This window comes from Fibroporia radiculosa, assembly GCF_000313525.1.
Source record: "Fibroporia radiculosa TFFH 294 genomic supercontigs, scaffold5148, whole genome shotgun sequence".
NCBI classification, from domain to species: Eukaryota; Fungi; Basidiomycota; class Agaricomycetes; order Polyporales; family Fibroporiaceae; genus Fibroporia; species Fibroporia radiculosa.
The window spans coordinates 2,133-22,602 of record NW_012133416.1 but is presented as its reverse complement, the minus strand read 5'-3'; the positions used below and the strand labels follow the sequence as shown (position 1 = coordinate 22,602).

The 20,470-nt window shown below is 54.2% G+C and overlaps 7 protein-coding genes across 7 annotated transcripts; 4 read left to right on the top strand and 3 right to left on the bottom strand.

Annotated features, from left to right (window-relative positions):
- Positions 1-20: 20 nt before the first annotated feature.
- Positions 21-787, bottom strand: FIBRA_05725 (uncharacterized protein; the record flags this gene model as incomplete). Its single annotated transcript, XM_012327481.1, has 3 exons — positions 21-230; positions 303-448; positions 499-787. 3 exons carry the CDS (start codon positions 785-787, stop codon positions 21-23), a joined length of 645 nt encoding a protein of 214 aa, XP_012182871.1.
- A 24-nt stretch (positions 788-811) lies between these two features.
- On the top strand, positions 812-3,011 carry FIBRA_05724 (uncharacterized protein; the record flags this gene model as incomplete). The annotated part of the gene is made up of 7 exons (XM_012327480.1): positions 812-962; positions 1,021-1,026; positions 1,094-1,142; positions 1,198-1,682; positions 1,737-1,955; positions 2,357-2,580; positions 2,631-3,011. The coding sequence occupies 7 exons, from the start codon at positions 812-814 to the stop codon at positions 3,009-3,011; spliced, it is 1,515 nt and encodes a 504-aa protein (XP_012182870.1).
- A 1,354-nt stretch (positions 3,012-4,365) lies between these two features.
- On the top strand, positions 4,366-5,858 carry FIBRA_05723 (uncharacterized protein; the record flags this gene model as incomplete). Its single annotated transcript, XM_012327479.1, has 7 exons — positions 4,366-4,624; positions 4,689-4,781; positions 4,823-5,062; positions 5,119-5,207; positions 5,259-5,481; positions 5,536-5,622; positions 5,674-5,858. 7 exons carry the CDS (start codon positions 4,366-4,368, stop codon positions 5,856-5,858), a joined length of 1,176 nt encoding a protein of 391 aa, XP_012182869.1.
- A 520-nt stretch (positions 5,859-6,378) lies between these two features.
- Positions 6,379-8,658, top strand: FIBRA_05722 (uncharacterized protein; the record flags this gene model as incomplete). Its single annotated transcript, XM_012327478.1, has 9 exons — positions 6,379-6,402; positions 6,456-6,512; positions 6,567-6,670; positions 6,730-6,928; positions 6,978-7,097; positions 7,148-7,216; positions 7,268-7,434; positions 7,978-8,334; positions 8,394-8,658. The coding sequence occupies 9 exons, from the start codon at positions 6,379-6,381 to the stop codon at positions 8,656-8,658; spliced, it is 1,362 nt and encodes a 453-aa protein (XP_012182868.1).
- A 265-nt stretch (positions 8,659-8,923) lies between these two features.
- FIBRA_05721 (uncharacterized protein) lies at positions 8,924-12,899 on the bottom strand (the record flags this gene model as incomplete). The annotated part of the gene is made up of 10 exons (XM_012327477.1): positions 8,924-9,257; positions 9,319-9,521; positions 9,572-9,691; positions 9,743-10,174; positions 10,247-10,390; positions 10,442-10,576; positions 10,637-10,862; positions 10,916-11,000; positions 11,058-11,555; positions 11,609-12,899. The coding sequence occupies 10 exons, from the start codon at positions 12,897-12,899 to the stop codon at positions 8,924-8,926; spliced, it is 3,468 nt and encodes a 1,155-aa protein (XP_012182867.1).
- A 2,060-nt stretch (positions 12,900-14,959) lies between these two features.
- On the top strand, positions 14,960-16,293 carry FIBRA_05720 (uncharacterized protein; the record flags this gene model as incomplete). Its single annotated transcript, XM_012327476.1, has 6 exons — positions 14,960-15,080; positions 15,154-15,266; positions 15,328-15,355; positions 15,411-15,588; positions 15,647-16,063; positions 16,134-16,293. The coding sequence occupies 6 exons, from the start codon at positions 14,960-14,962 to the stop codon at positions 16,291-16,293; spliced, it is 1,017 nt and encodes a 338-aa protein (XP_012182866.1).
- A 440-nt stretch (positions 16,294-16,733) lies between these two features.
- On the bottom strand, positions 16,734-17,535 carry FIBRA_05719 (uncharacterized protein; the record flags this gene model as incomplete). The annotated part of the gene is made up of 3 exons (XM_012327475.1): positions 16,734-16,958; positions 17,008-17,219; positions 17,292-17,535. 3 exons carry the CDS (start codon positions 17,533-17,535, stop codon positions 16,734-16,736), a joined length of 681 nt encoding a protein of 226 aa, XP_012182865.1.
- Positions 17,536-20,470: the final 2,935 nt, after the last annotated feature.

Genomic DNA, 20,470 nt, shown 5'->3' with positions numbered 1-20,470 from the left:
TGTTTGGTGGTTGAGTAAGATTATCCTGACAAAATGAGGCAAACGTACTCGAGCGTAACCATGATGCTTGATGCACCAACCCCAACCATAGGCAGTAGACAATACCCTAGTACCGACACAACGCGGTATGCATCGATCCCTTTCTCTGACATCAAATTCAGTAATGTGTAGATGGATGCAGAGCCTAGCAGGCCGACCCCATAAATGTAGCCGAACTGAGGTTTTCCGGACTGAATTGAACGACCACACGGAAAGTGCGCTCAGACAAGCTGCATATAGGTCATGCATAGAGAGCAACTCACAAACAATAGGAATGTGCCGAAACAGAGGAAGAAAAGTAGGGGTCCTGCCAGGTCAGCATCATCCATGATGTGCTCATCCACTCGCCGCAAGGGATTGAGCACGGTCAGGGACTTCGCGCGGATATGCGAGAAATTGATCCCCAATTCTACACGCAAATAAGATGTCAATAGAAAATTAGAATGAGGCTCACGGCACCTTCCAGCAATGGCGGCTCGCCCTCGAAGCCACCCGTCCCAAAGGCAGTCCACCAGCCTCCTGCAGCTTGGATATTGCCTCCGTATCCCGGCGGAGCCCCCTGTTGAGCTATTGATCCCTGAGCACCGACAGTTCCCTCGAGACTGGAGCGTGATCCGGTGTAGAAACTGCTGTTGACGGGGCTGGGCGCATAGAACTGAAGTGGGACTCCCTGCGGCGCCGGTGCACCTGTATAATACTGATTTTGAGAGGATGATGTACTGTATGCGTTATTTGTGTCCTGCCACATGCTGACAAGGAAAGGAGAGCAGAGATGTATGAGAAGCGCGGCGCGCACTTTGGACGTGGAACGTGGAACGGACGCACCGTTGCTCGAATTACACGCTTCCTCCATCCTCAAGCGCGCTTACCACTCTCCGCGCCTAAATGGGTAATCGGCATTTTCGCTCCTCCCAACACCAATGGTGCGTCTGTCTTCCGTGCTTATGGAGCTCACAAAGCTAATTGTGTTTTTGCATACAGCCTCAGGTATGTATATATTGATGTATACGATCGCAGAAACACTCACTTCGTCTAATACAGAACGAGTACATAGAAGAGCACATCAAGCGACATGGTCGGCGGTTAGACTACTATGAGCGGAAGTATGTTCTGGTTGCTCTTGAGCATTTCCAGGTCTTACAATCATCTGTATCAAAGACGAAAACGGGAAGCCAGGGCCGTTCACCGTGCCTCTGCTACCGCCCAGAAGGCGTTTGGTCTAAAGGCTAAAATTCTACATGCTAAACGCCATGCTGAGAAAGTACAGATGAAGAAAACACTCAAGGCGCACGATGAGCGTAATGTCAAGCAAAAAGATTCATCAACAGTGCCAGACGGCGCTCTGCCGACATACCTGCTTGATCGTGAAGGGCAGAAGGACGCAAAAGCACTGTCGACGGCAATCAAGGAGAAACGGAAGGACAAGGCGGCGAAATATACCGTCCCCCTGCCCAAAGTTCGAGGAATTGCAGAGGATGAGATGTTCAAGGTTATGCGGACGGGAAAGAGCAAGAAAAAGGCGTGGAAGCGGATGGTCACAAAGGCAACGTTCGTAGGGGAAGGCTTCACCCGGAAACCGGTCAAGATGGAGCGATTCGTGCGGCCTATGGCGTTGCGTTATAAAAAGGCAAATGTCACTCATCGTACGTATGATGCTCAATGATGTATTACCGTTTTACTGATGTCTGCCTCTGCAGCTGATCTCAAAGCGACCTTCCAGCTACAAATCTTAGGTGTGAAGAAGAACCCCCAATCGCCAATGTACACTCAGCTGGGTGTCCTAACCAAAGGCACTGTGATTGAAGTAAATGTATCAGAATTGGGCATGGTCACCGCAGGCGGGAAGGTCGTATTCGGGAAGTATGCACAAATTACAAATAACCCTGAGAACGATGGATGCATCAACGCTGTCCTACGTATGTCTCTGCACTTCATGTCTAATTATATTTGGATATTAACCATGTCTTTGCAGTCGTATAATACCCGCTATCTTTCACGCGTGTCTTCTGTAGTCAATAGTATCACCCACCTTTACTACTTGCATTTCATCAGTGGAATCAGTTGATTTAGCATGCCCTTATGTAGCACATGTCGTTAGAATATGTTATACTCGGTGCAATTTTATACAGCATGACAGCCGGTTTGTACAGCCCGAACGGAGACGGTCTTGAGATATGATTTAGACGTGGGCCGGGCGGGCAGTAGATCGAGATGACTGGTGGCTGTGGCACACATTCTCAGCCACTTGCAACCATGTCTGCGTCTCCCATTCCCCAGTCAACACCCGCGCCCGCTAATCGTCATGCCGCAACGCCAGTTGAAAGACAACGCATGCAGCTTGACAGGCTGCTTAAAGACCCATCTAAGCCTGCATATGTCCCCACACCACCGAAAGAAAAGAGTGTTCGTCCTGCACGGGAGATGATGAAGAATGTGCAGGGCTCCAGCGCCGGTGCAGGCAGTGGCGAGTTTCACGTCTACAAAGCAAGTAGGCGGAGGGAGTATGAGAGGCTGAAACTCATGGACGAGAAGGCACAAAAGGTGCGCGCCCTGCCTCTTTGTTGAAACTCGCTATGACATCTATTCTGCAGGAAACAGACATGGCTGAGTTCGAGCGGAAGAGAAAAGAGTGGGAGGACCAGGCTGAAGCAAAGACCGCGAAAAACCGCGCCAAGAGACAGAAGAAAAAGGGACGTAGCAAAGGCAATACCACTGAGAAAGAGTCTACCTCTGGTGCGGGTGCCTCTGCGGACGTGCCGGATGTCCCATTAAAGAAGAGGCGCCTCGTCAGTGGGAAGGAGCTTATTTTCAGAAAACCTGGCGACGAGAGCGATGAAGGCAGCGAGGACGATATCGGACCTGCTCCGCCCGTACCTGCAGGACCTGATCATGACGATACACCGACCGATACTCCTCCAGTTGGCGTGATAGACGCGCCACGAATCACAATACACGAGGAGGACTCCATATGAAGACTTTATGTCACATCTCCTTGATATTCACCAGGTAATACATGCTCATGAGCGTGACTCCCCGTGGTTGATTGGGTAGATATTCCCTTGCAGGCTTTTATAAGTTGGCCTCGTATGGACATGACCACACGTTCAAATCGTAACGCTCACTGTACTTCCTGCATCAAGGTCCTATCTGATCATCAGGCTCCACTGTAACTTGTGCGAGGAAACGCAATGTATGAGCTTCTTTGACAGCTTTTCTTGGATTCTCTTTACATGACTGCTGTGCCAAGCCTTAGCCATGCGCTGATCGTGTGTATGTCGTACGGTAACCAGCGACAAATTTGCCTTTCAACCATTTGGACAATGCCTAACCAAGCCTACAGTTGATTTTAGTTCCATAAGTTTGGTTTCGCGCGCTGCCTTCACCCTCGATCTCCGGCCAAGTTGGCGATACGCCTGTGCGGTTTCATTGACCCCTCGTGGATTCTAACAAGTCTTCTGATAAATCATTGCTTCTGGTTTGTCTTCATAAATTCTCTCGCCATTCTTGTCTAAGAGCCCGCCTGATGGAGCAATATAGAAGCTGTCGTCGTCGTTTAAACCTTACCGCAGGTTCCTGTTCCGCCTAGACGCAATTGTGATATGGAAGGCTTCTGGTTCAGACCCGATGATGGGTGCTGTGGCCAATGCCGCAGGACACCAACTTTTGTTCCAGGCCGGTAGCCGACCCTGTATCTCAGCAGCTGCGGCGCCTGCCTGCAACTTTGTGCCGTCTGAAGCTTCCCTTCTTGTCTTGTGGCTGCCGACGTGTTCCCGCTTTACGACAGAACGATATCAGCCCATCCGCAACAACGCTAGTAGCCCCTGCTGTATTACGTCTGTCGTTTGGCATAGAGGCATTGGGTGCGGCCATCGTGCATGCTTCCTTTCGCATAAGTTTCTGATTATCGGAGTCAAGCGTGATTGATGACTATGCAGTATCGACGGTGTGCCGAGACGACATAACGAGCGTTACAATGGAACTAACTTAGTCGGACTATGGCATAACAAGCACGTTTTGCAGGATGATACGAGAGCTCTGCGAACGTGGCCATTGCTTCTCACAGGATAGGGCGCCATTCGAAATTCTGAGTGTTCTTCCGCGCTAGGAATAGAGCTCCAAATTCTAAGCATCGAGCTGTGACCATCATATAATACACAATTTGCCGCCGTGACTTGACTGCAAATTTTACGAACGCGAAAACCAAATGTGCGCGACGCGACGCTCACGCGTATATCACATGAGCGCGCGGTGTCCCACTTGGGAATTCTACCAGAAAATCCCTTTCAGCAACAGGACTGCGCCGATCTCTACAGGCCGCGATCTACGATGACTGCTCCACCACGCTCGCAATCACCAGACTGGGGAAACGAGGAAGAAGTCGATGCGCTTGTCAGTCTGGGAGAGGCTTTGATTATTGCGATATTAGAGCGCGCCCCGATGGAAACTATCAAAAATATGGTTGCGGACGGTGCTCCTCTCTGGTTTCAAGACGAAGAGGGCACTTCAGCGCTACACGCTGCAGCTTATGTGGAGAACGCAAAGCTAATGACATACTTGATAGAGGAGGGTGCAATATGGAACTCAGGTCCGTCCACCCCCCGGAACACCTTGCCGCGAGATCCTTACGAGTAGTGGGCTGTCGAGGATAGTCGACAACCTGCACAACACTGCAGGTGATATAGCATTGTCATTCAACAACGAAACTTGTTACAACATCGTCCGAGATGCCGGTATCCGCTCCGGTGAGCTCAAATCTTCGTATATTACTCTGAATACGTCTCAGACTATGTTCTCGCCACCGCAGAACTGATTCTTTCGCTACTCTCTTCGCGCTCTCCGCCCGCCGACTCGTCGCTGTCGCTTGTGCTCAAAGCCACAGACACAACTGCTGCTAGCTCTTCTGAAACCTTTCTGACATCGCATTTATCGTTTACCAAGGATGAATATGGCCAAGAGATCTGTCTCGTCAAGGTCAGTGACAACGAGGAAGTGGGGGTCATGATGGGATGGGAACGTGGAATTAGTGAGTATCATATGATTCTGGCTCAAAACTATCAGACCGAGTACGATAGTGTCAAGTGCAGGAAACGGTGCATAAACTCTGTTCGGGCCACGAGAACTTCGTAGATGGTCTCAAAATTCTAAATGTGGGCTTTGGCCTCGGCATAGTATGTATAGAAAATGGTCCGCTGTGAAGATTTTATTGACCAATCACATAGATCGACACCATGTTCCAGTCCTTACCCACTCCACCTTCGCTGCATGTCATCATTGAACCACATCCGGACGTCCTGCAGCGCATGCGAGAACTTGGCTGGTTCGATAAACCGGGTGTCAAGGTGCTCGAAGGCAAATGGCAAGATTTTATCGAAAGCGACGCATTGCTTGGTGCAGGCGGCTTTGATGTGGTCTACACTGACACCTTCTCAGAGGACTACAAAGGTGAGATTAACAATCAACCACTTTAGGCGCACGCCCTGAATGCAAAGCGACCAGATCTCCGTGAATTCTTCGGACACGTACCTGATCTGCTTTTGGGCCCGGAATCACGTTTTGGATTCTTCAACGGTCTAGGTGCCACAAGTACGCTGCTTCTCTCACCTCTCTCGCTCCTACTGATTCCATGGCGTGTAGATGCCACTTTCTATGACGTGTATACCCAAGTATCGGAACTCCACCTGTCGGACGTTGGCATCGATGTCGAATGGAGCGATGTGGACGTTGTTGAAGCAGACGGAGACCGTTGGGGCCAGACCAGAGAGTACTTTACACAGCGGTTCTATCGACTGCCTGTAGGGAGGATGAGGGTATCTAGCTAACCTTTCGAGGTTCGAGTAATCAAACATAAGTGTGTACCAACACGGATACGGAACGTTTCGTGATGCTGCTTGGGATGGATGTCTTGAGATCGCATTGATAGCAATTGATGGCCGTCTAGCTGCTTGAGTGGCTGTGTCTGGAGTATATGAAAGTCTTTCTCCGACATTTTTCGCTCTCATAACAACGCCAGGGAAGACCATAGGTGGTGTGCCGTGGAACAGTTACGAGGGACAGTTATGGTGTCGTTCCTAGAGACCTTCCTGATATGGTGGCGCGGGCCGATCACCAATCTGTAGCGACGGTGGCGCCAAGACGACAAACGCGGCAGTGCGACGGCGACCGTTCTCAGCTCCCTCCCTCTACTTAATCCCGCTCTCCCCAGTTTGTGACTGCAGGCAGGACCGTTGTCAATTCTTCACAGCGTCGACCGGTTCGACCTTTTCTTCTCCCTTTTCTACAAGCTGCCCAACTCAGTTACTACCTGGCTCGCGAGTCGAGACTCATCCTGCAGTGCACAAGATGGCCGCCAACGTTATTGAACTGGTGAGGTGCAGAGTCAGGGAGATGGTGCTCAGAATGGCTTACTAGTCTCAAAGCGTCTTCCTGTCGACCAACCACCTCCGGAGCAGGTCCCGTATCAGCTACAGAGTTTCGTGAGTGGCTCCGAGTCACCCATTGTCAGCCCTGATAACTTCTTGCGTATGTAGATTTCCAAGGATGCATGGCAAGCCAGAATCCGAGCGGTCGTGCGTAAAGGTTCTCGCTACATCAAGCCAGGCTTCGACATGGTGTGGGCTATAATCACCTTCATGTGCGTCGTGGACTCGTTCTCGGGTCGAGATCACCTGTGCTGAGTTGATCACGTTGTAGCGCCACATTGGCTGTCCCCATTGGCATGTATTATGTCGCCTTGCATCTTCTCCCAGGTGAAAACGAAGTTGAGTTCGATTACTGGCCTTATGGCTGGGATGATACTGGCCGAATTTGGAAGGCACGGGGAATCAGCATCGCCAGTTTCTTTGCTGTTCTCCTCCTGATGTGGATACCCATGTTCCTCTGGAAGCTTTCTGTAAGTTTTCCGAAAACAGATTCGCCGCGATGTCTGACAACACAATCAGGGAAAGTCGCAAGTGAACAAGATGCTTCAGCGCTTTGAGGCAGAGGATCGTTCTGTCAAGCCCGATGTGGAACTTCCCACGTACAGAATCTCCATGCCTGGCATCGGTGTCAACGCAATCGTGAGTGTGATGCTTTGTGTTCTCGGACGCCAGAGGCTGAAACAACGTAGAAATTAAACATTACCGTCCCAAGTTCTACAGCACCAACATCCTTCCAGTTCAACTCTCAGCTTCCTCCTGTACGTTTCTAGTCATAACAGTTCCTGTGTGAAGCTTATGTCCCTGGTTAGTATCTCGTCAATGGACCCGCTGACCCGACGGCAGCAGCGTACGGCTATGGTCAGGCGCCTCCCGTGCCCGTACAAGGACTACCGCTGTACAACCAATTTGACGAGAAGATCCCGACCTACTCGGGACCTCCGCCTGGCCTGTACCTGTCTCCGGAAGAGAAGCAGGAGTACGTAGGTGTCCCGGTTTGATGTCTCAGGATGTTGTAGGTGTATTGGCGTGCTGTATTTTACTTGTTGTATCTTTCTGCTTTCAACTGCTGCTCAGCTACCTAGTACCTGTGGTTCTTGGTCCGGACAGCTTTGCGTGTTATTTCCAGTTTGTGCTGTAACAGAGATCGTGGTTAGCGGCTGGAAGCTTGTTCGGGCGTCGTTTAGCACTGCATCTGAGATTCTCGGAGAAGATCGAGCATGATCGGGCAATCGAATGCCAGTGCGTTCCTCTGACTGCGACTTTGAGCAGCCACCGCCGGCATCAAACCGTGACTCCCATCTGTTGAACCCTGCACCTGTCTGGTCCGCGTTACATTTCTCTCTGAATATTTGCCGTTTCTTCCCTCGAGTTACCGCTTCTTGAACCCTGCCGGTGAATCTCGTCGCCAGCGCTAGTTGGATTCGACGACATCCCAAGAATGACGATTTATAGCCTGTACATATATGACAGGTAAGCCCTCAGCTCTCGCAAGGCACCTCATTTCACGGTACGTATACAGGCATTGCAACTGCGTGTACTACCAAGACTGGCATCGCAGCAAACGCCCTAGAGTCGCTGTAGAGGGTGGTGGCCTCTTACCCGCAGTGTCTGCAGCTGTCTACCCTCGTCAGGAAGAGGCCGTCATCGACACTACGTCCGTTCTCAGTAATCCTAAGAACACGTTATCTTCCGCTTCGGGTGTCCTCGTTGCGGTGAACGACGAAGCTCCCCGCACACCACTTCCGGCTCCGCGACCGCAATCACCCCCGGCTCTGCAGCAACCCGCTTCAGCAGGTCTGCCGTTCGACGAAGAGGCAAAACTTGTCTATGGAGTTGTCTTGTCCCTTCGAAACATGGTGAAGAAGCTTTCTGGCAAGTGAGTACCCCATGCCCTCGTGACTCTTGTCGTCGCCCAATATGCCATGTGAACCCCAGAGATGAGCAGTTCGTGAATTACCGCACATCCGCGTACAAACTCCATCTGTACGAGACGCTGTCGGGGTACAAATTCGTGATGCTGAGTGATCCCGCCGTCGAGTCGCTGCGGTTTGTCCTACGCCAAATCTATTCAGGGCCCTTTTTGGAGTATGTGGTCCGCAACCCGCTCGTCAACATGGACTCACGGGAGCATGGCATTGATAACGAATACTTCCGTACTAGCACAGATAGAATGATCAAGGGTCTCACCTTTTTTGAATGATAGAACATTTGGTGCTACGTACATGGCGTCCGGAGTTGCGTACTGCCGTTGAATCACATCGATCTTCGGTAACCGTGAGTGCTCAGTTTTTCCTGATGAGCAACCTTGTTACGGTCTTGAAAAGTGCCGGGGGACTCGGTGAGATGCAAGACGGCATGCATTAGGGAAGAGGAAAAACCTTCCAGGTAACACAACATGAGATAGCGACTATAGATACAGAGGTATTAACGAATAAATGTTGCATCCGATATAAGTTTTATTCCAATCAGCTGTCATCTAAAACGCTCAAGGGACTTCCAACGTCCACCGTCGCGCCGTTGGAGTCGTCGGGCTTGTCCTCGTCTTCAGGGCTTTCTTCTAGCTTCTTGCGGACCACATTCATCAGCGACGTCTTGATCTCCCTCTCCACTCTCTCGTCACCTTCTTCACCGGCAACAGCTTCATCGAGCGCCAGCTTTGTCTGTCCCAGTGCCAGCATGTCCTCCTCTATGGACCCCTTCGTGATCAGTTTCACAACATCGACATCTCGCTTTTGACCGATTCGGTACGCTCGATCTTGTGCTTGTTTGTCGTTATGCGGATTGAAATCTTGGTCAAACCTGGAGGAGCATGAGTCACTCGTCAATACACACTTCCCTCGAAACACACAAGGGAGCTTACATGATCACGACGCTTGCAGCTGTGAGGTTGATTCCCATACCGCCAGCCTTCGTAGACAATAGAAACACGGGAATAGATTCGTCCTCGGTAAATTCATCCACCAGGGATTGCCGAACATCAACAGGTGTTGAGCCAGTTAACACTAAGTACCTGGTCTTCCTGTTGTCGAGTACTCTTTGCAAGATATCTAAGATTTGGGTAAACTGGGCCGATGATAAGCATACTGTATACGCTATTGGCCACGCCATCTTACCTGCGAGAAAATCAAGATGCGACGCCCATCGGCTTGGTATCTTTGCAGCAGATCAAGGAGAACTTTGACTTTTCCAGCTTGCACGTAGCAGTCTTCCTCCTGCAAGAACTTCCGCGTTGACTAGATACACCATTAGTAATCACGCCGTTGTCACAACTGAGTGACAAAAACCTTGTAGGTGGCGCAGAACAACTGAAGCTCAGCATCGGTCATGACCTCCATGTCCTCCTTCACATATTGGAAGACAGCCCCTCTCTTCTTGAAGTCGGGTTCTTTCAGTAAGAGTTTGGTGATCAACGTCAACTTCTCGTCCGTGAACCGTCTTCGGAAGAGCATAGGATGTGACGCTGCTTTTCGAAGATCCATAAGTACATTTGAGCTGTTTTCCAGGTACATCTTATCCTTTGGACGCGCGCTGGGACGGGTCTTCTTTGTAGGCTTTCCTCGACCGTTGGTCTCAACAACAGGCTCCTCGGGCTTGTTCTCCAGATCAAAGACAGTCTTCCGAGAGCGTCGCAGCGCCTCGTTGTAGATTGACTTTTGTAATGAAGTCATCTCACACCATTCAATACGTTCACTCTTCTTGGGGAGATCTTTCAGAACCTGATGGACATGTTAGGTTGCCGTCAGCAGTGAGAGGCATTCACTTGCCTGGTCTTTCCGTCTGCGTAGCACGAACGGGGTCATCATTTTCTTTGCTCGTGAGACGCGCTCCTGAGCGAGAAGTGTCACTTTGGAGTCACCCTTGGTTTTGAACACCGCACGCAGTGTATCAAGATCCTCCTCGAACTTTTGTGGCAGGATGAAATTCATGAGTGACTGTCACGCTGAATGTGAGATGCCACTCAAGTAGCTCGAAGGTAAGCATACCACAAGCTCTTGCAGGTTGTTCTGCAGTGGTGTTCCAGTTAACAATAACCTCCACCGTGATTCGTACTTGAGCAGAGTTTGATAGCGCTGAGATTGGAAGTTCTTCAGAACATGGCCCTCGTCAAAGATGCAGGCCTTTTATAGAGATGACACAATATAAGCACAAATCGGCATAGAATGTCGAGCGTCACTCACATCCCAGGTAATGCGCCGGAAGAATTTACGGTCCTTGTCATCTCCTTGTGCAAGATTGTATGTGGTGATCAAAACTTCCCAACCGTCTGGTGTCTGACTCCGCTGTGTGTCTAGGAGACTCTGACGCATAGCGGGTCGCTTGTCCTTATCGGCATAATATGTAGCGACAGTGATCCCTGGGGCAAAGCGGTCAAACTCTCTGCACCAGTTCTCGAGCGTGGAAGACCTGCATAACGAGTATTAATCACAGCATAAATATCTTGATGGCAACGAACTCACGGGACGACGATTAGATGGGGTCCTTTTCGCCCCAGCTCTTTCAAATGAGCAAAGAAGCTGATAACCTGTATCGTTTTCCCCAGACCTACAGAGGCGACGCGTTGGCTCGGCTAAGTGTGATCGAATATAGAAGAACACTCACCCATCTCGTCGGCAAGGATACAGCTGAGCTTCTTGCGATAAAGCAGATTCAGCCAATTTACACCAACCATTTGATATTCCTTGAGCTGCACATCCGGCGACAGCAACGACGGCTGAGAAGTCAGATAGTAACTCGGTCTTCGGTCAGCAGGTACGTTTTGCGTGCGTAAGCTCAATGCGCCATCAGGGAGACCATCGACGCATGAAGGAGAGCCTCGCGAAGACACAGTGCCTTCTCTGCTATCAGCCTTGCTCGACGCCCCGCGTCCCCACTTGGCGATCTCAGAGCGCAATTCCGCTCCGATCTCTTCGCAGTCCTCGAGGATGCTATCAACGGTTCCATATCCCTCAAAAATAGCAGCGCAGTCCTCAAACATTCTAGGACTGATGCCCGAAGGTCCGACCTTCTTCTTACCCTGTCCGAGCTTAACTCTCAATTCATCCACCGATACAAAAGGACGAAGGGCGATGATCTTGTTAGCTTGCTCCACAGCACACCCTACCGAGCTTCCATGTGAGCGTGTCCCACCGCAAACGACTGCTCCAACCCACCTGTCAACTCCTGGAGTGCCTCAGGAGCGGCGGCATTGAAGTAATCCAACGCACGAGTTTCATTCGTAGACACGTTGTGGGGGCGTTTTGCAGGAGCCGAAGAGCCTTCATCAGCAGGTTCTGCCTCAGAGTCGGAGTCCACAACCTTCCGTTTCAATCGCTTCACGCGTGGCTGCGCCACAAGGGGGCTGCCAGGAGTCCGAGGGGAAGAAGGAAGATCCACGGGAGCTCGAGAGGGGGTGGATGGAGAAGGCTTTGATGGCGGCTTGTTCTCGAGGTTGGGCACCGTCTTGTAGATCATGGATTTCTTCCCCTTTTCCCGAATCGCTGCCCGTTGCGCCTGCTTTGCATCATCAAGCTCCTTCACCCTACCGACCTCCATGGCTGACTTTGCGATGGTGGCCGGCGACGCAGGCATTGGAGGCCGCCAGCTGGGATCGTTGAGCAGCTCCGACGCCCTCGGGACGTCGCCCCCTGCCTGCTGCCAAGCAGCCCGTATAACGCTAATAGGATGTTGCGGCTGCGTCATCTTGAAGCGCGTAAACTTGGGATCCTCAGCCTCTGACTGGGACCGCTCGGAGGACGATGGTGGCAGGTCGGGCGAGCGCGAGCGGCGGACGATGCGCGGCTTGGAAGGGCCGGCGACGACGTCCTTGATGTCGGGGAGCGAGTCGTCGGAAGACGCGGACGACAGAGACGCGCTCCCGTTGGCCTTGCGCCGCTGGCCCGGACGCTGCACCTGCGGCGAGTCGGGCATGCCCAGGAAGTCGATCGGGTCGTGCGACGCCCCCCGGTTGACACGCTTGCGAGGCGGCTCCCCGTCCTCGGACTCGTCGACCTCCGACATCCTCCTCCCGTTCTGCGCTGGCGGACGCGTGAACGACGCGTGCGGCGCGCGATTCGCGGGCGTGAAGCCGCTGGGTGCGGACAAGGGATCGAGATGGGTCGGCGCGAAGGACAGCCTGCGGGGCTCGGAATGAATAAGTCCAGGAATGCCGTCTGCGAGGGCATCGTGCTGCCAGGCGGGTGGATGTGGTCGATGGGTCTGATCCGGGCGAGGCGGACTTGAGCTGGGTACCAGCACGGTGCCCGGAGACATCGGTGTGGGAGGGAAGTAGCGCGATGGGACGGTGGCATCGCGCGACTGCGTGGGCGGAACGTTCAGAGCGGTCTGGGCAGCATGCCAGGGCGGGGGTACTGGAGGTGTGGTCTGGTGTGTGGAAGCATGCTGTTCTCTCTGAACTTTCTTGAACCTGAGCTGGTCTAATGCCGCTTTCTGAGACAACAACATGGGATGCGGTGTCCGCAGTAAGGAACTACACAATTCCAAGGACAAACAAGAATACTGACTCTATTCATAACAGGATCTAGTCCTGAAGACATTGTCGGAAGGGAGATATAGTGATTGGCGGAGGCCGGATCGCGGAGGAGGGCGTCCTGGGGTGGTGAGACGACGACAAGCCAGTCGAACTCTAATTATGTGGCCCACAGTCGGAGAGTCAAACAGTTGTGGCTGCAGCCGTCAGACAAGCCTGATTGGAAGACAGGCTGCTACAGAATATATCTAGGAGTACGTCTAGATAGCATGAGAGCGAACGTAGGTACATGTGGAATGAATATTGCCAGTTGGAGAACGTTGGCGAGAAGTGCACCGATGTTGGCGTTGGTGTTCAACCTCTCCAACGACACGCAAGTAGTAGTGAAAGAAAATATATGGCATTGAGAAGGCAACATTAACGTACACGGAACATCATCTAAGAGAGCAGCTACCCAAGTATGTCCGACCAACGCTGTCTCACACAAACACGCGTTCCACCAACATGGGCGGGGACGCGTAATGGAGTCGAGGTTTGTCCAAAAGCATGGAACGAGTCGCGAAGATGTCCAGTGTAAAGCGTAACAAAATTCCCGACAAGGATTGCGGCCTGCGCAAGTGCGGCAGGCAACAGCAGAGAGGTTGAGCCTGAACAAACACCATAAGAGCGGTCACAAAATCTTGCGATAGGAACCTCTGACGCACCACGCAAACATTTTACCCTGCAGCACTAATAGTCAACAACATGTATGTCCTCCTTCATAGGCATATATCCCTGATGCATTGAGGAAGTGAGTGCGTGTGACTCGTAGTGACGGTGATTGGGGTAGGCTGACGTAGGCTGAAGGCAGAATATCCAGCAGCACTTCCACATCTAATGCAAGCCCAAGCAAACATACATCGATCGCGCACATCCTCATCAAGATATCAGCCGCCGATAATAGTGCTGGAGCCACGAGCTCAAAGATCAGGACCTTCATGGCACTACAAATTATGAGTCCAGAAGGGAAATGTTTTAGGACAAGATGGCACTTTACCTGAATTCAAGACTTCCTGCCATCGACTGTTCCTTGCGCAGCTCCATTATGAGAACTACATAAATGTCTTCACGCACACTTGCGGGATGATAGAGCACCAATAGCACCCCCGGCAGAGCTGTGCATGAGGCTATCGCTCGACCAGCAAAATCCAGTAAAACAACGTCCACTCTAACGCAAGAGAGCAAACTCGACAGTCAAGAAGTTGAAAAATAAGACAGGGCCACTTGAGCGCCATTCACATGAGATGAGACACGGAACATCGGCTTGAGCCGGAGAGGTGCCTGCGAAGCTCCCCTGAGACTGCAAAACGGCCCATAGGCTGAAAATACCCGTCACTACACAGAAAAACACAGGAGCATCTGCAGTGTTCACTCACCCGCTTCGAAAGGGGCACAAATATGCGCTTACAATAGCAAAAAAAAACATATCAAGATGGGGCACTCGCCACGAGCTGAAATTCATGCACATGGAGATCTTTCGCAAGAAACGAGAGTCGGACATGCGGAAAGCCGCTCGCTACAAATTGCAAAAGGATTCAACCAAGAACATCAGGCGAATCGTCAAAGCGCGATAATCGCGTCGGTTATCGGCCCCATCTTGGGCTGATAATAGGACTGGCTTCACAGGAGGCGCAAAGACTAGAACTGCAAGAGCAGAACTTCTCCGAGAATGCCACATGGACGACAACCACCGCCACGACAGCCCCCGGACGCACCCATCACGTCGCAGACCACGCTGGCCGCGAGGCCAGCACTGAGCGGGGCAGCTGGGGCGGAGGGAGGAGGCGAGAGGCGCGATAAGCAGGAGGGGAGAAGGTGGTGGTTTGGGAAAGGGCTGACTGGCGCCTGGCCGGATGCCGCAACGCAACGCGCGGCGAGGTGCACTGCCGCACGCTGCCGCCCAGCGGCGTCTGTGGCTGCGCGCGTTGCGCAATCGGCGCAGACACCCCTTCTTCACCACTGACCTCCACCTCGTCGACACACACATTGAGCGAATATGAGCGCAGTCGAGCCGACCGCATTCGAGCTCATCAAGGACGGCGTCATCATCGCGCTGACGCTCGTCGCCTCTCTGCTCATGACGATCCCGCTGACGGGGACCCTTGTCCGCCTGCGCGGTATGTGCCCTCAAGCAAGTTCCATGTTCCGTGGAAAGCGATGCTGATGTGTGGTATGCACGCACGCACGCAGCGAACTACAACCCTCGTGGCCTCCGCCTTGACGCTGAGGGAAACATCGAACCGCACACTGGGCCTGTCGTGACCTCGTTCTTCGGCATGCTCAGACGGGTGCGGCGTATTGAGGTAAGCCCTACACCATGTACCGTCTAATGTGGCGTCCCGGTAGGCTCACATACCGCGATAGGGCTGGGCTGGGTTATACAAAGGGACCAGTGCGTGCATCTCCATTCCCACTCGGTAACTGGTTATTTACGGAAGCGTTTGTAGTGCCCACGATCTTATTCAGCCTCGTGCTGACGCTCTTCACCGTTGCCGTCCTTGGTGCAAGCATGGCCAGCACCCCGGGAAGGGCGATTCCTCCTGCCGTGGCAGGACCGTTCGGCACGCTCGCGTTTGGCCTGGTGTCCATGCTGCTCTTCCTGCCATTTGCCATTCTCACGTACCGGTGAGCGCGATCAATGTGATGTACTGAAGAAGTATGTACTGAATGAACGGTTCCTCAGTGCGATTACAACACCGTACAAGCTCCCCTACTTCCGACCCCTCTACTCTCTGCGCATCTTGTTGACGCCAACGGAGCGCAAGAAGCCCTGGATGTTGTATTCGACCCCAGGGCTCCTAGCGGCGCAGTGCATCCAGATCGTATATACCGCATTCCTGCTGACCGCGCTTCGGTCTTTCCTTGTGCCACGCCCAGGACCCGATGACTTTATGGCGTCAGTCAAATTCGGGATCTATATAGGCGTTGAAGTTGTCAGCGTCGTTGTCATCTGCCCACTGGAGGTGATCACGACCAAGCTGGCCATCCAACGTAACCACGCAGCGCCAGAATACAACTCGGTGGAACAGGAAGCGGAGGACGACATGATTGATGGAGAGGAGTACACGGAATATTCGGGCGCTGAGGAAGATGTCATCGGGTTCGTGTTCTCAATTCTGATATTGCCACAAGGACGGAAGACTTACGAATGATGAAACATTCAATTCTAGGCTACGTCATGAGAAAGATCCCTACCTAGGCCTGGTCGACTGTGCAAAGCGGATTGTCGACGAAGAGGGGTGGAAGGCGCTCTACAGGGCCTGGTGGCTCACCATGCTGGGGGGTATTGTTTCTGCGCTTGCGGCCGGTGTACCGTACGTGCGGTCGTGATTATCCCAACCCCGGTTGTCGGGTCGACATGGGCTTGTTATCGTCTGGTTCCTGCGCGTCAAATATATAGTGATTGTGTAAATATATAAACGCAAGCGTCCAACATGAGACTGGCTGGACGGGAATGCGGCTGACGTGCGTGAGTGCTCGAGGGAAGGACAGCGAGAAGCAGGGGGATGCAGCGCGCGCAGGGGGGGGTGGGGGGTGGGGATGTGCGCTGGATGATATACGCAAAGGCTCGTCATGCCAAGACGCACGGATCTTCGTCCGTGCTTGGCATTGCGACTTGGCGCATCAGGTCAATTAACGGTGGGCAACTCGACGGCCCACGGTTAATTCCTCGTCTAGTTGCCGTGGGCCGCACCCGCTCGCCGCCCGCGATTTGCAGACGGAGCGGGGTCGTGCGCGCTGGGCGTGCGGCTGGGGTCCGTCGTCGACAGTTAGCGGTTCGTATCGGCCGAGTGCCCGCCGAAAGGACGGCGCGGGGACGGCGAGACGAGCCGCCCGGGGCAGATAACAGCAGGAAGGGTGTGCCGCATCAGAAACTGGGTTGGGCTGGGGGACGTGCCCCATCGCATGGACGTTGGCGGACAGGCTGGTCGCGGGTGCGAAGCAGTGCGGTGTGGATCGCTGGGAGCCGTCGCTGAGATGCCCGATGGCGTGCTCTGCAAGCGAGCGCAGCTGTCAGCGGTGTGGGCGACGAAGGCTCCGTACGGTCGGTGTCGCAGATGGATTGGATTTGTCGAGCGCATTCGTGGGCGCGGTGCGCATGGAATGATGCTGACGCGAACGAGAGGGCGCGGGAGCACGCTCGCAGGTGTCAGCGAGGAGCGGTATGGAAGACGTTGGACTCACTAATAGGAGTTTGGGTGTGTAGCGCTTGGGGGGCCCTGAGCATGGGATGATGCTGCTGGATGGAGGAAAGGCTGACAGGTCGGTTATCAACGAACAATGCCTGTAGTGAGCATTCGAATGCAGGCGAAGCAGGGATGCATTACTGTGAGACTGGCAGGCAGATTGTTGCAGCCGGGGAGGGAAAAGACGTTGACGTACATTCGAGACATCAGACGGGGGGGGGCAGATGGAGAGTGGGAGATACGGGGTGGATTCTTGGTGGCGCACCTGGGACTTGGTAGGATGCCGTGCGGGGCGCTGTGACACCGCAGCCACTGGTGGCGGACGAGGAGGAGGAGGAGGAGGCGGAGGAGGCGGCTGAGGGGGGACAATGTCGGGTGTGATCATCGTGATGACGCGCTGCCAAGCCTCTGTATTTTGAGGCAGCGCCCGCCAAATATAGCGGGGCGGGTGGCGGCGTACTCCTGTCCTCCCTCGTCCTCGTCCTCCCAGTCGTGACCCATGCCGTGCGCCCGTGTCCATACGCCCCGCTCGCACCCAGTTCGCATCCAATATTCCATCCAGCGTCTCGTCGTCTTCTCTGCGCGGGTGCGGGCTGATAACACGCCCGGACACTACACAAACATGTTAGATCCGGTGGTTTGAAGCTCCTGCTGCCTGCCTGCAGCGTGGCGAGCGAAGGACCCAACTGGGGCCTCGTGCTCTCCGCCGTTCGTCATTATCCCTGCCGATGGCCAATCTGCATTCCAAGATACCAATCCCCGCGGCAAGTGTCGTCTCGCCAAAGGGCCTACTCCCCGATCGCTTCAGATTTCCGCACCCTGGCACACAACAGTGGATCGCATCATGGGAGATTCGCCGTGCCAGCCCTGGTCTGGCTACTCAGCGACAATGGCTATTTATACCATAAAAGATCCTATCACGCTAATACGCTTCTCCTCACTGGCCCATTCACTCCCTGGCGCCCGCCCCGTCTGACGCCATTGGCCGTTGACCAACATTACAGCAATTCCGAAATCCTTGCATCAGATAAGCCATTATTCATTCTCATTCTTTCATTGCTGCGAGCGTTCCCATTCATCTATCCGACTGACATTGCGTCCCGTAGACCGCTCTGATCTCCTGTCTTATCGCTTCGGGCGTTGACGTCCCTCTGCCGTCAGCGACGGTAAATCTGCGTGCGTGCGGCATGCATTGGCAGGCAGCCGGCGCCCGACATGCACCGACCAGGCCTTCCAAGCTGGGACACGAAATGGGCCATTAGCTGCAAGACAAGGGCCCATTTGTGGCACTCTTTTCCGTGGCTTCTGTGCAGGGTTACAACACAATACAATCCAGCGATTGAAACTCCTCGATGGTCCATCAGGCATCGCTTACCGGCTTTGTCAAAGCGCCGCGTGGAGGGCAGTCTCCAGGCCTACGAACGGGTTTTCCAGAGAGATGCAGCGTCACAGAGACACACATGATGGTCACGGCGGAGCTCGTCATGAGGGTGTGAGTGTGCTAATGAACTGAATTGCGGAAAACGCCAGGATAGACGATGGCCGCTCCTTTCTTGGCAAGCGCGTTCGCACCAGCCCTTTGCGCGGACTTGGGCGAACTCGGGATCGATCGTATTGGCAGCGAGCCGTGCGCGATGGCTGGGGTCGCGACGAGGGAGGTGTGCCGAGCAGGACATGATCATGTTTGCAGACAAGGCGGCGGAGAAGGACGCAGGGGACCGGTGCCGCGCAGACTCGTGATTGGAGATCGCGGACTGGACCTGTGTGGTTCGCTCTCGTCATTGGGGGACGTGGTTGCACCCCGACGGCTTCGTTTAATTCGCACTTGGCCGAGAAGACGGGCAGGAGAGGCGTGCCAAGACCCCGAATGCCCGCCTGCGCACCGTATTACGTGCTCTCCACGCACATTCAGACAAAGCGCGGCTGCAGACTGGCACGCTCATAGGTTAACTGCGACGGCAGCGCGGGTGCGGGCGCGGGGGGAGGAGGGGGGGGAAATTAAGCACCCTCGGAGGCTGTCACGTCTGACGGAATGGTCGGGGATGGCAGAGAGCACACCGCGGGTGATGCTGTTATCCCGAAAGGAATTTTGTCATCATTCATCAGAGGAAGATGGCTCACGCCGCATCGATGCGAGGACGAGGACGCTGGCAAAAGGTCGCCCGTGGAGGCGCACAAAGGGCTCGGGCGGACACTGCGCACGCAGGCAGGGGGGGTGGACCGGGAGGAGTATCTAGACGCTGATCAGCAAGAGGAGGAGGAGTATCAACGAAGAGGCCGGACGTTGGGCGGAGAGCGGGTTTGGCGAGATGCCCTTGGCACATCGGGGTGGGGCGGGGGGGCAGCGCTGATTGGCGGACGAAGCGAATCGTCGGTATGGTGGCTGGAAAAAAGCGGGCGGGGGAATCTGCCAGAGGGCCGAGTCGTGTGCACGCATCAGCGCCCCCGCCTCCGGTTCGGTTCGGGGCAGCGCCACGATGTGACTCGCGCGCTGAGGCCAGCTGGATAACCTCATGGCTGCGCGGTCAGGGTCCGGCGCTGCGGGGCTGTTCTAGACTGGGCGAGCAAGACGCTGCAGACGATCTAGAGTGAAGCGACCCGCGTCTTGTTTTGCCACTGTTTCGCCGATCGGTGGATGGACGAGAAGAGGGAGGGGGGGGGATTGGCCTATCGGGCCGTGGCACTAGCAGGATGGAGATGTCGTCGACGGGCACGGGGAGAGGTGACCGCGGCAATGGGCGAAAGAGGAGTGGGCGTAACCATACTCGGGCGGATGACTCGGACGAAGGCGTCGAGGCGGACCGCGGAGGGAGACCTGCCAAGGCGAGGGCAGGATTTGACTGATTAGGTTGGGGGGCGTGACTGAGGGTGGCCGGGGGCGCGGGAGTCTCGACTGGGCTTGGCGCCGTGGCCTTGGCGCCGTGCATACTCGGAGAAGAGGACGTCTCCGCTACATCAAGTTCGATTCCGATGGCATGGCGCCGTGATTGTCGACACTGGCGCCCGCTCTCACGCTGCCCACTCAATGTGTGCGCGCCTCCCGGTCCTCTCTCATTGATCACCCCGTTCCTGGTTATCTCCAGCAATTCCTCCTCGTATAACATGCCAAGCATAAATACCCCCGTCGTTCATCACCGCTCCCCGCCCCCGCCCCCCGCCTTGCTTGCCTCCCTCCCGCTCATCCCTCCGCTTTCCCACCACCAACCCCCCTCCCACCACCATGTCCGACGACCCCTCCGCCCCAAAGAAGAGGCGATCCTCCTCCGACTCTGCAAAGCGCATCACCCCCGAAGACGACCACAGACGTACGACCCTCGCCT